General features: G+C 35.8%; 1 protein-coding gene across 1 annotated transcript in view; it reads left to right on the forward strand.

Moving 5' to 3' along the window:
• LOC107661375 (rho guanine nucleotide exchange factor 6-like) overlaps positions 1–15,228 on the forward strand; it is a 31,351-nt gene extending 16,123 nt beyond the window's left edge. The window contains exons 9-22 of the mRNA XM_016450902.1: positions 579–701; positions 3,605–3,743; positions 3,838–3,897; positions 5,226–5,372; positions 6,179–6,265; positions 6,383–6,464; positions 7,854–7,969; positions 8,070–8,249; positions 8,691–8,711; positions 12,580–12,673; positions 12,879–12,965; positions 13,080–13,179; positions 13,567–13,621; positions 13,697–15,228. Coding sequence (XP_016306388.1) covers positions 579–701; positions 3,605–3,743; positions 3,838–3,897; positions 5,226–5,372; positions 6,179–6,265; positions 6,383–6,464; positions 7,854–7,969; positions 8,070–8,249; positions 8,691–8,711; positions 12,580–12,673; positions 12,879–12,965; positions 13,080–13,179; positions 13,567–13,621; positions 13,697–13,819 — 1,414 coding nt within the window. The 3' untranslated portion in view covers positions 13,820–15,228. The remainder of the gene's footprint in view (positions 1–578; positions 702–3,604; positions 3,744–3,837; positions 3,898–5,225; positions 5,373–6,178; positions 6,266–6,382; positions 6,465–7,853; positions 7,970–8,069; positions 8,250–8,690; positions 8,712–12,579; positions 12,674–12,878; positions 12,966–13,079; positions 13,180–13,566; positions 13,622–13,696) is intronic.
• The last annotated feature ends 1,220 nt before the right edge of the window (positions 15,229–16,448 follow it).

Consider the following 16,448-nt stretch of genomic DNA (forward strand, 5'->3'; position numbering starts at 1 on the left):
ATTCCCTTCACAGTGTGTGTGTTAACATATTGGTGGGGTTCTTCTGAAGTCGTTCGCACAATCTGTGAAAGGGCAAAGCTAAGGACTCAGGCCAAGAGCCTATAAAATACTGCTGTATAACACAGAGGATGAAGGAAGTATGGCTGTCAAAATGACTGAAAAGCTCAATTCTAATTTTCTACTTAAACAGTATGTATGTTTTTCTCCAAGTCTAACAGTATTATTAAAGAGCCGGATGTTTATGTGTCAGGGGTGAGGCTGCAGGTAGTGCCTCAATATAAATATCTGGGAATACTGATTGATTCTAAACTTACATTTAAAGCTCAAGTTAAAAATGTTTGTAAGCAGGTTAAGTTTAATCTCTATATTTTTAAGTTTATTAGATTATATGTCATTAGAGGCAGCTAAGATGTATATGTATTCTATGATGTCCCTGTCAACTAAATAAAGTTTTAAAAAATTGTATAACACTGTTACATGTAACTAGTTAATCCCCAACACTGATTATTTGACATAAAATAAAATGTATTAAAGTCAGATAATGTATCAGGGCTGATCTGTGTATTTTTGCCTTGCAGGATGCCAGAGGGCCAGCAGCGGATTGGTGCCTGTTATCTGAACCTGATGTGTCAGATCAGAACGCTGTACTTGTCTTACTGCTCCAGCCATCCTTCTGCAGTCTGTGTGCTGACTGATCACAGGTCAGTATTCACAAAACTGCCATCGACATGCTGTTCCAAACCCATTAGACCTTCGTTAATCTTCGAAAACACAAATTAAGATATTTTTCTTGAAACCCTCCACCGAAAAAGTACAAAAATACACTGCAAAAGTGATCCAAATGAATCGAGCTGTTTAATTCAAGTCTTATGAAGACTGCATATATTTTACATGTAAACATCGATCAACACATCAAATAGAGCACATAAAATATTGTAAACGGAAGCTCAAGCATGTTTGAAGCAAGTACTGTCAAGCTTCCGTTTACCATATTTTATATGCTTTCTATTCAGGTATGTGCGTTGATCAACTATTAAAGGGGTCATATGATGCGATTTCAAATTTTCCTTTCTCTTTGAAGTGTTACAAGCTCTTGGTGCATAAAGAAGATCTGTAAAGTTGCAAAGACTAAAGTCTCAAATCCAAAGAGATATTCTTTATAAAAGTTAAGAGTCAACCACGCCCTCCTAAAACGGCTCGTTCTAACACGCCCCCACATGTCTACGTCACGATGTGGGAAGATTTGCATAACGCCGCCCAAATGTTCACGCAAAGAAAGAAGGCGTAACTTTTATTCTCACTGTAGTATTGTTGCTGCCGCCATGTCGTGAAGACGCTGTGTGTTTCGTTGTGAAAGCGAAACTACTTAATACTGTTCTTTTTAGCAACATCATATGACCCCTTTAAAATTAATATTGGTAACAATTTACAATAAGGTTCCGTTAATTAACATTGGTTAATTCATTAACTAACATTAACTATCAATGAACAATACAATTGTTAGAGTATTTATTTTTCCATGTTAACGTTAGTTAATAAAAATACAACTGTTCTTTGTTAGTTCATGTTAGCTTAGGTCCCTTAAATAATATGATCAGATATAGCTTTTGATTTTAATTATGTATTAGTACATTTTGAAACTAACAATAACTAAGTTTAAAAAATGCTTTAGAAGTATTTTTCATAGTTTGTTAACTAATGTACAGTAGTTAACAAATCGGATCTTGTTGTAAAGGTGTTACCATAATATCACAGGTTATTTTGAATATTAAAGGGTAAAGTAGTTAATCTTGAAATTCTTTAAAGTAATTTAGTAAAAAAAAAAAAAAACATGTCACAAAATGTAAGGAATTAGTGTAAAGTCTGAATTGTGGTACAAAGAGCTGCAGAGAACAGTAATACATCAGTGGATTCTGAGCACATCTCCACATTGTTCCAAAGAGGACATAAGAGCGCAAAAGAGTGGTTTCTGGACAAAAAATGATTGATATGGGAAAAATGCCACAATATTTTGTCTCCAATCAGTTCCAGTTAATATCCACATATATTCCAATTGAATATCACATAAGTAAGTTGACTTCCCAAAGGTTGCAAATACTATAGCTCTGTTAAGCTTACAAAACATTTCTCTGTTTGTTTGACACTAGTGACACAGATTTTTTTTTGTCACTAGTAGTGTCTTTGCTTTTTTTAAATATAAAGATGAACCACCAGGTGTCACTACCAATCTTTCATTCTCTTGTGTCCGCCTGAGCTGAGAGACTAAACAAGCAAATCTCCCTTTTGCCTTTACATATAACACTGCTGCCCTATTTCCATTTTTAGTTTTTTTTTTTTTTTGGTACTAGTAAACTTCACAGGTATTCAGAAATGTCTGAGCCACATTTTACACACTTCCTGTATGATGAACTACAATAGGGTTTCTGTTAGTTTTCTCCTTCCACCTAAGAATGCTCCACGACAGAAGGAGAGAGTGAAAAGGCATGCCTCATACACACAGGAAACAGCACTAACCCAACAGGATATCTATAGCTGTGGTTGTGCTGATGGAGGCAGAAGACACATTTTGATTGTTTTCTCACTTGCATATCACTCTGCAGAATTGTTGCAGCATTTTTCCATTGTTTGATCGTGTATTCAAGGCATGTGTTCAGATGATTCATCTTTAGTCTAACTTTAGTTTATCACAATTCAGCATCTAGTGTTTTCTTCACACCCATTCTGTCACCTTCCCCAAAACACTTGCTACTGTTATGGTTATATGAGAAAGCATTGTTGACATGATTGCCTCAGAGTTCTTATTATTGTTATTATAATGTTTTTTTTAATATTATGCAGAGACATGCATTTTAAAGTCCACCTGAAATGTTCAAAATACGTTTTAGTGTCCATTTATTTATACAACAGTTTGAGGTTGGTAAGTTTATTTTGAATGTTTTTGAAAGAAGGCTACATTTATTTGATCAAACAAACAAATACAGTACAAACATTCATATTGTGAAATATTATTGCAGTTTAAAATAACTGTTTTCTATTGTAATATATTTGAAAAAGTAATTTATTCCTGTGATGCAAAGCTGAATTTTCAGCATCATTACTCCAGTCTTCAGTGTCACGTGATCCTTAAGAAATCATTCTAATATGCTGATTTAGTGCTCAAGAAATATTTCTTATTATCAGTGTTGAAAAAGGTTATTCATATTTTTGTGGAAACTGATCTTTTTTTTTTCAGGATTCTTTGATGAATAGAAACGTCAAAAGAACAGCATTCAAATAGAAATATTTTATATTAAATAAATGTATTTTACCGTCACTTTTGATCAATTTCATTCATCCTTGCTGAATAAAAGTATTAATTTCTTAAAAAAATAAAATAAAATCTTGACCCTAAACTTTTGAATGCTAGTGTCTGTGTATATTCAGATTTATATATTTATGTGCAAAAAGGTTTGATCAACTTTAAACGATTCTTACATTTATTAAATAAAATAAATTTTAAATTGAAGAGACTGTTTTCGACATTGATGACACTGATGTGCTGATCAGAATTGACTAGAAAAGGCACATAAATCAAATAAAAAATACTTTGCATTTTCCTGAACAGCGAGGATCTGGACAAGTTCATGGAGAGTCAGGGTGCAAGTGCTCCCGGTATCCTGACCCTCACCACCAGCCTGAGCAAACCCTTCATGAGGCTCGACAAGTACCCCATCCTCCTGCAGGAGCTTGAGCGACATGTGGAGGTAACCGTAAGCTGCTAAGGCCATGAATGCCTTTGAGTCTATTCATGAATTCTAATATTTACAGATTCTTTCTTTCTTTCTTTTTTTCTTGTAGGAAGCGCATCCAGATTACAGTGACATTCTCAAAGCAACAGTTGCTTTTAAATATCTTGTGGTATGTCTCAGTTATCTGTCATATTTGCCATTTAATCTTGGTGCTTGTCTGACAGCTAAACCTTTCTATAAAATCCAATGATCATTTTGTCTTTGACTTCTACGTTTTGACCAATGTGAGAGGTTTCCTGTCATGGTGCAAAACATTTTGAGTCTTTTCTCTCCAATTCCCTTTCACCCTCATCTCTGAAACCGCACAGCAGGTTCACTGCACTTTACAGGTTGGAGGAGATTTTGCTGTTACATGAAATGTAAAGGTTAAGGTTTTGCAACAGTGTCTCTATAATATAAAAAGGCTGAGGAAAGATGAGTCATTCCATATACAATGGCTTCTCTGGTCAAATGTTTCTTCAAAGAAAATTATAGTAGTAGGTGATTTCTTTACTCGTTGTGTTCTGTGGAACGGTTTCATTTGTTCTTTTTGTTTTTTTCTGACAGGTAAGGGAAAGTCCCATCTTCATAGGTTAGATCTCACTAGTGGGGGTGTCATGTAGACTTGGTCTTCCCCCTTTACCTATGTTATTTTTCAGTTACCTATATTGGTATTTGCCGATGAGATGATTTGCGCACTTTATTGTAAATTGCTTTGATAAATAAGCATCAGTTAGGAACATGAATGCAATGCCTGGAAATATGGAGAAGTGACCTCCCACTCCGAAAGGACTTCGGAGTTTCATGTTCCAGGTTATTGTGTGTTAGAAAACATTTTATCCTATTTTAGCGTTACAGTCATTTGACATTAAAATTTGGCATTGTATTATGGTTTCCTTAAAATCAATCAGCACTATTGTTTCTTTAGCAGCAAATCAGCATATTTTCTGAAGGGTCATGTGACACTGAAGACTGGAGTAATGATGCTGAAAATTCAGCTTTACCATCACATGAATAAATGACATTTTACAACATATTAAAATCGGGGGGGGGAAAAGTTATTTTAAATTGTAATAATATTTCATAATTGTATGAGTTTTTTTTCTGTATTACTGTATTTTTGATCAAATAAATAAGAGACTTTCAAAAACACAAAAATCATACCACCCCCAAACTTTTGAAAAATTGTGTGTGTATATATTCTGAATGTCAAACAATTCAGATATCGGGACATTTTTCTGATAATTAAGAACATTTAGTAAATATTTTATACTTTAGTGACATTTAATTGCAGCTGGAAACCCCTTTTAGAATTGGTATGAATCAGTCTTAATACTTAAATACAAGATTGTTTCAAATCATTATGTGTCATAGGTTTGTCTTTACCCTGACTCGTACTATGAAATGCATATTAACACATAAAATGTATCTAATTCTTGATTTGTTTGTGTATTTCAGATTCAGTGTCAAGATCTGCGAAAAAGAAAGAACCTGGAGTTGCAGATCTTGTCGGAGCCAGTGCGGGGCTGGGAGGGCGACAGCATGAAGTCACTGGGTCAGGTGGTCTACATGTCACAGGTCCACATCCAGAGCAGTTTAAATGAGGTGAGGAGGAGGGTGAGAACCAGGAAGTAACCGTGTAGCAACTAAGCTCGACCTGACATGTTGCTTTCACATCTGCGTGGTTATATCACTGTTTTATTTGTGCAAAATGCATGTTAGATGTTGGCACAGTGTTGAAATTATTATATATAGCGTTGCTGGAGTGATTAATTGAAATGTTGTGCAAAAACAAGGTTATTTTGTGTAAAAGTGCTGAGCAGGCCTTTTAAACATAACGGGCCAGAACCAGACTAATTTTTTTTTTTTTTTTTGTTACTTGTTTTAGCTAACAAATGGAAAATAATTAAGTGTCAGCTGCTCAAATTCCCCTTAAAAGTTTTGCATCTGTGGTCACTGAATGCTTTTTTAACTTGAACCTCAGCCCCCTTTTGAATCTAATGATCTGGGTAATGGAAACATCAGAATAATTACATCAGAATAGGGTTGGTTTGCTAAAGGAAAATTAGAAGGTTGCTGAAAGTATTTTATTGCTAAATTCATTCAAACTGATTTCCCTCCATTTGTGTTCAATGTATTCTCTTTCTCTCTTTTGCTTAGCTGAAATGTATCTTGGTTTGCTAGAAATAAGGTATGATATTTGTTGATCATGAGTAATCAATGTAGCAAAAAAATAAAGCTGTGCACCAATCCAAAACCGTCTGTTAGTAAAGACATTTGATGTTTGTGTTTGTGAGGGTGTGCTGTAATGCCATACACCTGCATCTTGATTGTTTTATGTAGTGGTAATTCATATCATTTTTGCAGAAGTATTGATTTTAATATAATGTGCATATGTGCTTTTTTTCTAGGAAAAGGAAGAGCGATACTTCATGCTGTTTCCCAATGTGGTAGTGATGCTGTCTGCCAGCCCTAGAATGAGTGGTTTCATTTACCAGGTAAGTTAATTTTTCTTATTTTTCTTTTCTGATGTTCATCTAGGTACATGACAATGAGCATGTGTTATTTATGAAAAACTTCAGTGCTCTCATTTGTGTCACACTCTCCTTTCATAGGGACGTCTGCCATTGACTGGAACCACTGTAACCAAACTGCCAGAGGATGCAGAGACAGGCCATTATGCTTTTGAGATCACAGGTTTGTTTCAGTCCATGTAAACAGAGTTTTAGTGAGGCATGTTTTTTGAGAGGTCACGGAACAATGTACACTCGACTGTCATTAATGCTTTTTTTAATGATTTTTTTTAAAGCTGCTAGTATTTTGACCTGTTATTATACAGCAGGCAGCAGTAGAGTTTAACATAACAAATCAAGAGCATGTGCAGGCAATTTATTAAATGAAAAGTTCACCCAAAAATGAAAATTGTCATCTTTTGCTCACTTTCATGTCATCCTGTGGTACACAAAGCAAGGCATTATGGAGACTTTTCACGCAGGTGTTTTACATAGTTCATAAAGTAGTCCATGTGACTTGTACACTATATTTCAAGTCTTCTGAAGCCATTTGTGTGAGAAACTGACCGAATCACTCTATTCAGTGATTCTATTATAAACCGTTCATCCAGTGATTCTATTCAATTCTATTCTATTTTTACCATTCAAAGGTTTTTCATTTTTGTTTTTTACTAAATGAAGCAAGGTTGTATTAAATTGATAAATAGTGACAGTAAAGACATTTATAATGTTACAAAAGATTTCTTGATTAGCATATGTGACCATGGACCACAAAACCAGTCTTAAGTCGCTGGGGTATATTTGTAGCAATAGCCAAAAATACATTGTGTGTGTCAAAATTATTGATTTTTCTTTTATGCCAAAAATCATTAGGATATTAAGTAAAGATCATGTTCCATGAAGATATTTTGTAAATTTCCTACTGTAAATATATTAAAACTTAATTTTTGAGAAGTAATATGCATTGCTAAGAACTTCATTTGGACAACTTTAAAGGTGATTTTCTCAATATTTGGATTTTTTTGCACCCTCAGATTCCAGATTTTCAAATAGTTGCATCTCGGCCAAATATTGTCCTATCCTAACAAACCATACATCAATGGAAAGCTTATTTATTCAGCTTTCATATGATGTATAAATCTCAATTTTGAAAAATTGACTTTTTTTGTGTCCAGGGTCACATATTAGAATGATTTCTGAAGGATCACGTGACACTGAAGACTGCCGTAATGAATGCTGAAAATTCAGCTTTCTTGTCACGGGAAAAAATTATATATTAAGATAGAAAACCGTTATATTAAAAATGTAATGATTTCACAATATTACTTTTGTACTGTATTTTTATCCAATAAATGCAGCCTTGGTGAGCATAAAAAGAACCTTCTTTAAAATATTTTTTGACCACAAACTGTATATTTTGCTGTTTGCTCCAAGCTATTGTATGAGTTATGACTTCCAAACCAAACTCATGTAATGTTAGGAAGCACATGCTGGAACAGTTGTTGAACAGTTGCAGTCTTCTTATTGTTATATCTTCCATTTTGCTGATGATGTTTTGTTTGCCTTTTTTTAGGGGGGGCGATAGATCGCACCATGGTGTTCTGCAGTAGTGCACAGGAGCAGCTGGAGTGGTTAGAACATCTTCATGCTTACACCAAGGAAGGGAGTCCAGTCGGAACAATATTGAAGGTAACAAGAACGTAATGCCTTTTTTATTTATTTTTTGCCCCCCTCTTCTCAGAACATCTACAGGTGAATCGTTATTTTCTTATGTGTTTTGCATGAGCAGAGTGTTGATGGTAAGCCTACAACCATGGCTGGCACATCGTCTCACCACTTGCACAGTTTCGGTACCGCTGTGGCTAACCGAGGCCCTCTCGAACCCCCCAAGATCACCAAGCCATGGTCCTTAAGCTGTCTTAGACCTGCGCCGCCCCTCAAGCCCTCCGCTGCACTAGTTTATAAAGAGGTAAGCTTTCTGGAAAACAGTCATAAGGGAAGATTGAGTGGGAGCGTAATTTACCTCTGCATTCTTGGTGGTCCTAACAGGAAACCAATGCACACTGAGCTACTCATCCAGCAGCCACCTTCATTGTTTTTACCGCAAGTTGCAGTGGCGGTGTTGATGTTATCTCAGATTTAAGTGGAATGTTTAGTGGTCTTTGAGCTGCTGATTAGCTAACACTACCCAAAGCCCACTCGAACATCTTATTAGCGTGTACAGCATCTCTACAAGACTGTGCCAAGGGTGTTAGTGATGCTCTCTGACTCATGAAATGCATGTGAAATCTTCTGTTTCTCTGCAACAATTAATGTTCACCTCTCACTGATCTTTCCATCATATTCCTGTCAGGCTGTTCTTTTATTCTCATACACATCTTCATTCTCTCTCCATTTTCTGCTTCTTTAGAGGATGTCTTATATCCTGAAGGTAAGAGTAGATGTGTGTCTGTGTGTTTTGTGTGAGTACGTGTGTGTGTGTGTGTGTGTGTGTGTGTGTGTGTGTGTGAGAGTGTGTGTGTGTGTCTTAGCTAGCACCGGTGTTTCACGCTGGATCCATGCTTATCTGTCTTTTTCTCTTTAATTCTGTGGAGAGCTGCCTATTTCTGGTGTTGTTTGCAGTGTATCTTCTCCCTCTGCAATGATCTTTGCTAAAAATACATTTATTTGTAATTCTTGATTTTTGCTGTTATGTATTTATTTATTAGTAGGAATGGAGTTCAGATACAACAGCAAAATGTTGTCTTTAATAAATATAGCCACAAACCCAACCAACCTTTTTCCTGCATGAAAAAAAACTGCTGTGATACTTACAAAGATGATACTTATCCAAACAAAAGAGTACACATGCATACAGTATATAGAAATGTTATCAATCAAAGCTAATGAATTGCATGAAATGTGAGCAGTTAATCAAATGAATCACTTCTATAAATATTTGTTGAGAAATGCCCCAAAGATATTGCATTATTGTGGTAGACAAAGCACTGAATAGGCAAAATTGGCTTTAGAAGTCAATATATTGCTTGTTTTATTTCCATTCCAGTAATTATTGGTACGAGTAAACATTCTCTGGATATATACTGTACATCTTTGCCGTTCCTCCTGCTTCCGTGCCGTTGGAACCATATTTTCAGATTCAGTGTAAAAGCTGTTAAAATGTGTCTCACAAACCTAGGATTGAGGCTACACTCTGTCCAGTGGTTTCAGAATGCAAAAGTGGTTCTTCTGCAAAGTGCAAATGGCTCTTTACTCATTTCATGCTGCTTGCTTTTGACAGACTCGCAAAAACCTGCCTTCCATTTGGTGGTGCTTGATGCTTCAGTTGTTCTGATGGTAGAAAGAGATTTCATTATATATTGTACGTACAAGACGTACGTTAGTTGTAGTTGTAGACGTAGTTGTACGTTACATGGATAGATTTTTTTTTTAAATAACTGTATTAAATTTATGTTAAAGGGTTAGTTCACCCAAAAATGAAAATTCAGTCATTAATTACCACATCAATAAAAGCTACTAAGAGTGTTTTATAGAAATCAATAGAAAATGGTAAATGTAGCCATCTCTTCAATAATGACAATGAAATACATTTTTTTTTTTTCCATAATGTTTGAAAATGTATCACAGAAAACACCTCTGAACATATAAGGTGTTTTGAGATGTTGAGAATGTGGCACTTGTATAAACTATATTATGAGGAAGATATTTCCCATTTAAGTTTCTAACTAGATTTGTTATTAAATATAAATCAATTGAGGATATCAAGAGCATTATGTAGAGATTTCTTCATATTGGAAAAACATAACAGCAATAATTCTTTCTATATTCGGCGATAGTCTAATAACCCGCGGCAGTGTTCCAGGGATAAAATAAATAAGCGGGATAGTGAATTGTCTTGTAGACTATCTCATGAGCTTCTGAAGGGATTAAGGCATACGTTAGCTGTTGCCATGGTTACTGAAGTGTTAGAAAACATCACTTTGACCATGTCAATAAAAAATGTACTATATATTTTATTGCTTCCAACAAATATAGCAATTCAAAAAACACTTTCTCACAGCTAATATCACATCTTAAGATCCAGATATCACCTCTTATATTTGCAGAATTCGAAAATAATCTTATACTTGCGCAATGAACCTGTGAAATACATTTAGGTTGTCTACCAGAAGGCTAAATTTAGATGATCAAAAGAGTCAGTATGTGCCATGTATCTGTTCATAGAAATGGCAAAATGACTCATAATGCCTAGTTAGGGTGAGGTATAAGGGCAATGCTTTCATCACCATAAGAAGGAATATTACTTTCCAATCATGCTGCGTGATTCTCTGTTTTATGTCCCGGTATTCTGAGCAACAACTACCTCAACACATAATGGCAAGTTTGTTGTTTAAAAATGAAGAGGACTTCTCATAAGCCAGGTCTTTCCGCTAGTTTTCACGTCATTTGTCTAGGGTTAGTCTTAACCTAGCTGGAGAATTATTCGAGAGACCAAGCACTTCATTCACAGTTTTTCCATATCTCAGGGCCACAATGTTGTAAAATCAGTGCGCTAGTATTTGCCGATTTCACTTCTGTTCGTATTGATTCAAATGGTATTATACATTCATTTTGTGAATGAGCAGTTCATTAGTGATGAACATTTCTGTAAACTGTGAACGTGTGCATGCTTAACTTTCCACCATTTACTTTCGGTTTGATGTCATGAGTAAAACATACAAACTGAAAACGCCATTCAACGTGAAGCATGCTGTATATGTATATGTACGTATTTCATAATAAAATAACCATTCCGTCTGGTTGTCAGTGATTGAATGTTTTAAAGGGTTAGTTCACCCAAAAATGAAAATTCTGTCATTAATTACTCACCCTCATGTCGTTCATTTAAATGTTCAGTGAATGATGCCAAAAGTTTAAATGAAATGTTTATGCTTCATTGCATTTGAATATAACATACCACCTGCACTAAACCTTACCTTAAAGGTATAGTTCACCCAGAAATGAAAATTCTGTCATTAATTCCTCACCCTCATGTCGTTCCAAAACCATAAGACCTTCGTTCATCTTCGGAACACAAATTAAGATATTTTTGATGTAATCTGAGAGCTCTCTGACCCTCCCATAGACAGCAACGCAACTGTAATATTCCCAGGCCCAGAAACGTAGTAAGGACGTCAGTAAAACAGTCCATGTGACATCAGTGGCTCAACTTCAATTTTGCAAAGCTACGAGAATACTTTTTGTGCGCTAAGAAAAAAAAAAAGACTTTATTCAACAATTCTTCTCCCCCGAGTTATTGTCTTCCGCCATTTTAGAGAGTATCACAACGCATACGCACGCTTTCCCTTAAGCGTAAACAACGCTGATTATGCAGATTACGTTCGTGAACGCACTTTCCCCCCCGAACGTAAACAATGCTGATTACGTCGAATACGTTCTTGTATACTCTCCAAAAAGGGCGGAAGACGTAACTCGGCGGAGAAGAATTGTAGAATAAATTATTTTTGTTTTCTTTGCACACAAAAAGTATTCTCGTAGCTTCACAAAATCGAAGTTGAGCCACTGATGTCACATGGACTGTTTTACCGATGTCCTTACTACGTTTCTCGACCTGGGAATATTACAGTTGCGTTGCTGTCTATGGAGGGTAAGAGAGCTCTCCGATTTCATCAAAAATATCTTCATTTGTGTTCCGAAGATGAACAATATGGGTTTGGAACGACATGAGGGTGAGTAATTAATGACAGAATTTTCATTTTTGGGTGAACTATCCGTTTAAACCCTTAAATATTCATCAAAATGTTCCTAACTAAGGTCTTATTTAATAAAGCTGTCAACATCACATTTTATTTCTGTCATGGTTGGTCTTTAAATAAATTGTCCTTTAAACAATTCAATGAAGTTGGTCAAAATAACTTGATTTAATAAAGCTTTTGTTGTGGAGGAGTCCAATTTAGATGACTCACTCCGCGGTATTTGCATTCAAGAAAAAGGTGGCAGCAGCCCTGTGACACTTCTGGAACAAAGTCAACAAATGACTCGGACTGAAATAATTAGTTCACAAACGGACAAGGGTCTCTCATCTGCAAATTGTTTTCATTCATGAGTCCCTGATAATTAGCTGTTAAATTTTCCTGAATGGCATCAAAACTTATGTAAGCTACCGTTTATTGGCCTAATTTCTTAGCCTCCTCACTCGGGATTTGAAAGCAAATTAAGGGCCGCTAGCTGCGGTTTTGTGGTTTTATTCAGAGCTCAGCAGATGCCGTTACTCCATTAACACCAGACTGTTTCCTCAGGACTCTAGTAAAAGCCCCAGACCCAGACCCAAGTTCCTCCCAAAGAGAAAAACGGAGAGAAAACCATCAGATGATGAGTTCCTGATTAGAAAAAGTAGGTATATTAAAATGATACATAAAATTTATTTAATTCCCAGAGCTAAGATCTTGCACAAATATTCCCTGTGGTGGTAGAATTGCAGGGGTTTTAAAACAAACAAGCAAGCAGGTTTGGCAACTTGTATTTTAGCATGCACAAACAAATAGAAATAATAAATTGATGGTTCGTACCTCTGAAACGTTATTTCTGTGACGTACAGGCACAGCAGCTCTAGAGGAGGATGCCCAGATACTCAAAGTGATTGAGGCTTACTGCACCGGAGCCAGTCTCCACCAATCCACCACAGGTAGACCTTTGTGTCACATGTACTGTATAACTAAGCTACTGCAATTTTAATAATGGAAAAGTATTGTTAATATAGTTTAATGGTGTGATTAGAAGATTTGATTTGTTTGCACAGCTGTTCGTAAGGAGTGCATCCCCCAGGTCCTGCTTCCAGAAGAAGAGAAGATTATTGTTGAGGAGATCAAGAGCAATGGCCAGACGATCATTGAGGGAAAGTATGTTCTGTTGTCCGATATCAGAATTACTTGATGATTAGCATTGAGTCCATTTAAGAAAATGCTTATATTTTTTGTTTGTTTTGTTTGTTTATTAGTGACCTAGAAATCGTCCAGAATTATAAATATTTCTTCCGTTTTTTTTGTTTTTGTTTTGTTCTTTGGATTAGTGACCTAGAAATAGTGCAGAATTGTAAATATTTCTTCTTTTTTATTTTTTATTAGTGACCTAGAAATAGTGCAGAGTCATAAATATTTCTTCATTTTGCATCTTAATGTTTCTTTTTAACTTTTAACCCTAGATTTTTCAATCTTGACTCGGTCTTGACTTTTGATTTCTACTGTATATATACATTATATACTATTTTGTATTTTATTGTCTTGCAGAAGTCTTGTTGATGCTGTTTATGCTCTAAAAGATGAAGTCCATGAATTAAAAAAGGTGAGATTCTGCATTATTGTAACCTTTGTTGGCATTATAGCGTAATCTACTGATGCCGTGTGTTTGTGAATGCAGGAGAATAAATGGATGAAGCAGTGTCTGGAAGAGGAACAGAAGTCCCGTAAGGAGCTAGAGCGTATAGTTAGAAAGATGGCCAAGCAAAAGAATGACTGTTCCTGGGATGAAGGAGGTCACTAAAGAACACTCTGGACACTCGCCCGTTTCCCCTCACCAGCTGCATGTATGTGTTTCTGTGTCTGTGTGTCCTCACAAATGTGTTTTTATGTGTTTTTCCATCACATTACACACTGCACGTTGTTTTTGGAAAGTCACCATGCTGGGGATTTTCAGCCATTTCTCATCAAATGTTTTTTTTGGACAAGATGCGATGAGAATATCAACTCTGTGTTTAGTGACTGTGTTTTTCTCGCCACACTGAAGAATATCACTGTGCGGTTTGCTTCACGCTCCTGTGGTGTGCCATTCTGAGAACAAAACGCCAACTGTTCTGGAAGACCAAGTGAACTGCTTAAGTATTTTGTGATTTGGAAAACTTCAGATAACTGTCCATTTTTCGTTCCGGTTCACTCAAGCACTCCAAGAAGAAGCATCACAGAAAAGATGGTGGAATCTCTTGTTTTTCGAACTGATCAAATATCTGCCTCACTTTATGACTGTTACTAGTCATGGACAAAAGAAATTCGATGACAGTCATTCAGCCCATGAACAGCATTCTGACTCAAGCCACTATTGCACAAGTGAAAATATTCTGTTAATGGCGTAAGAGAAGATATTTGTGGTTGAACATTGCAGGACTCCACCGTATCCACAAGTATTGTTCTTTTCAGTCCTATTTCTGCTTTTAAAATGTGAAAACGGTTGCTCGAGGTAGCTTTTAGGTCACAAATGAACAAGACTGAGATTTGTAGTTTGCACCTGATTGACACGAGATACCCTATTTGCCATCTTGAAATGAGTTTGGTTCTTCTTTTTAGTTTGAGTTTATTCCAAATATGTGACTCGCGTCAGCATGGGTACACAGTATTTCTAAAACAGCCATTATGTTACATAATCATGTTTCTGATAATCATCACTAGTTTAAAGCTATCAGGGATATAGTTGTCAGAAATAGTCAAGTTTATAATACTATACTAATACGATACATCATATAATGTATGTATATCATATATACAGTATAAATATGTATATATCATAGATGTTATGGCAAAAGGAACCATTTAAACTTTTTTTTTAATAGTAACAAAAATTCATTAGGAAATTTTATCCTCCTTTTTCAGAGGCTTGAAACTATTTCATATGATCTTAAACCAAAAAAAAAAAATCTAGTATGTTTGTGGGTTTGGTACTAGGAGCCCTTTTAGGACTCGAAAACCAAGTGTACGTAGAAGCATACAGTACTTTAGGCACTGATATTGTTCCTCACTTACCATATCTTGGAGGCTCATATTAGAGTGAGAAACAATTTTGTTGATTTCTTTTTTTTCTTTCAGCAAACTGCTCCCCATCAGCAATAGAGCATAGGGTAGCACCATATTTAATTTTTGACAGGAATGAAATCGAGGCTGTGAGGGATAGAAGTACAGTGCATTCAGTGGATTGTACTGTAGTTTAACAACATACCGATTGTTCAGCTGACAAAACATCTTTCTAAAGAAACTTTCTGTGTGATCTAAGACCTTTATACAGTGGATGCCATGGTAAAGACTGTACATCTATCCCTAACAGCCTCATTTTCATTCACATTGAATTCAATATGGCATCTAACCTGACTAAAGAATGTTGCACTGAAGGTGCATTTTCTTACTCATTTGTACTCTGCGTGGCATGCGTGGTTCATATTTTCTTGCCATTCATATTTTCTTGCCACTTGCCATTTTAACGGTAACAAGTTAAATCAAATGAATAAGTCATTACACAGACAGTTACACAATGACACTGTGTCTGGAGTACTAAACCTTTCTTTTTTTACTAATCATTACCAATCATAACCGTGACTAATCTTTTCATTCGCTGTGAATCGGAGATGTGATCTCTATCTTAAGCAGTGAAGAAATGCATGCAAAGAGCTGTAAAGATGAGCAAAACTTGGGTGGGGATTTTTAAAAAATCTTTTTAAACCCACCAGCAGACACCTCCGGAGCATTGCTGTGGCAATTCAATGCAATATGCAACTGGTTTGTTCTTACAATTGCTGTGCAAGAGCCAGTTTTTCTCTTGGAAGGAGTATACTGTATAATATATTCTTCCGATTAGGCAATAAGATGTGCTCTGAGGTACACAAATATAATGCTGTTACTGTGGTACTGTGTGTAAATCTGTTTCTTGTTTGTGTGCGTGTTTGTTTTTCCAGCAATTAACCTTGCATGCCATGTGTTACACAGCCTTAAATATTAATTTAAAGTGTTAACCCTGATTGTATTGTTGTTGTTGTTGTTATGGAAACTCTTGAAATTTGAAAACATCGGTCTAAAATTTTGACATCTACGGTGGTAAATGTGATATTTCTGATGGTCTGTTTATGTGTGTTATTTGGAAGAGACTGATTTGATCTGTAGGTTATGCAAGTATGTATAGTACCACGTGGAAACATGCTATTTGCTATAGGTGGCTACTGATCTCACTGAAAGGAAATTCACTTTTTTCCTCCTAATGAATAGCATTCATCCTAAAAATGAATAGCATTTTCAGGTGATCATAAGGGTTGAAGAATGTCCACATCAGTTTCCTCTTAAAAGTGCCCATGTCTGCAGAACACAAGTTAAGTTTTATTTTTGCGGAGCTGATCTATGCAATATAAATGCTATAT

Source organism: Sinocyclocheilus anshuiensis, unplaced genomic scaffold, assembly GCF_001515605.1.
Source record: "Sinocyclocheilus anshuiensis isolate Anshui unplaced genomic scaffold, SAMN03320099.WGS_v1.1 scaffold635, whole genome shotgun sequence".
Classification (NCBI taxonomy): domain Eukaryota; kingdom Metazoa; phylum Chordata; class Actinopteri; order Cypriniformes; family Cyprinidae; genus Sinocyclocheilus; species Sinocyclocheilus anshuiensis.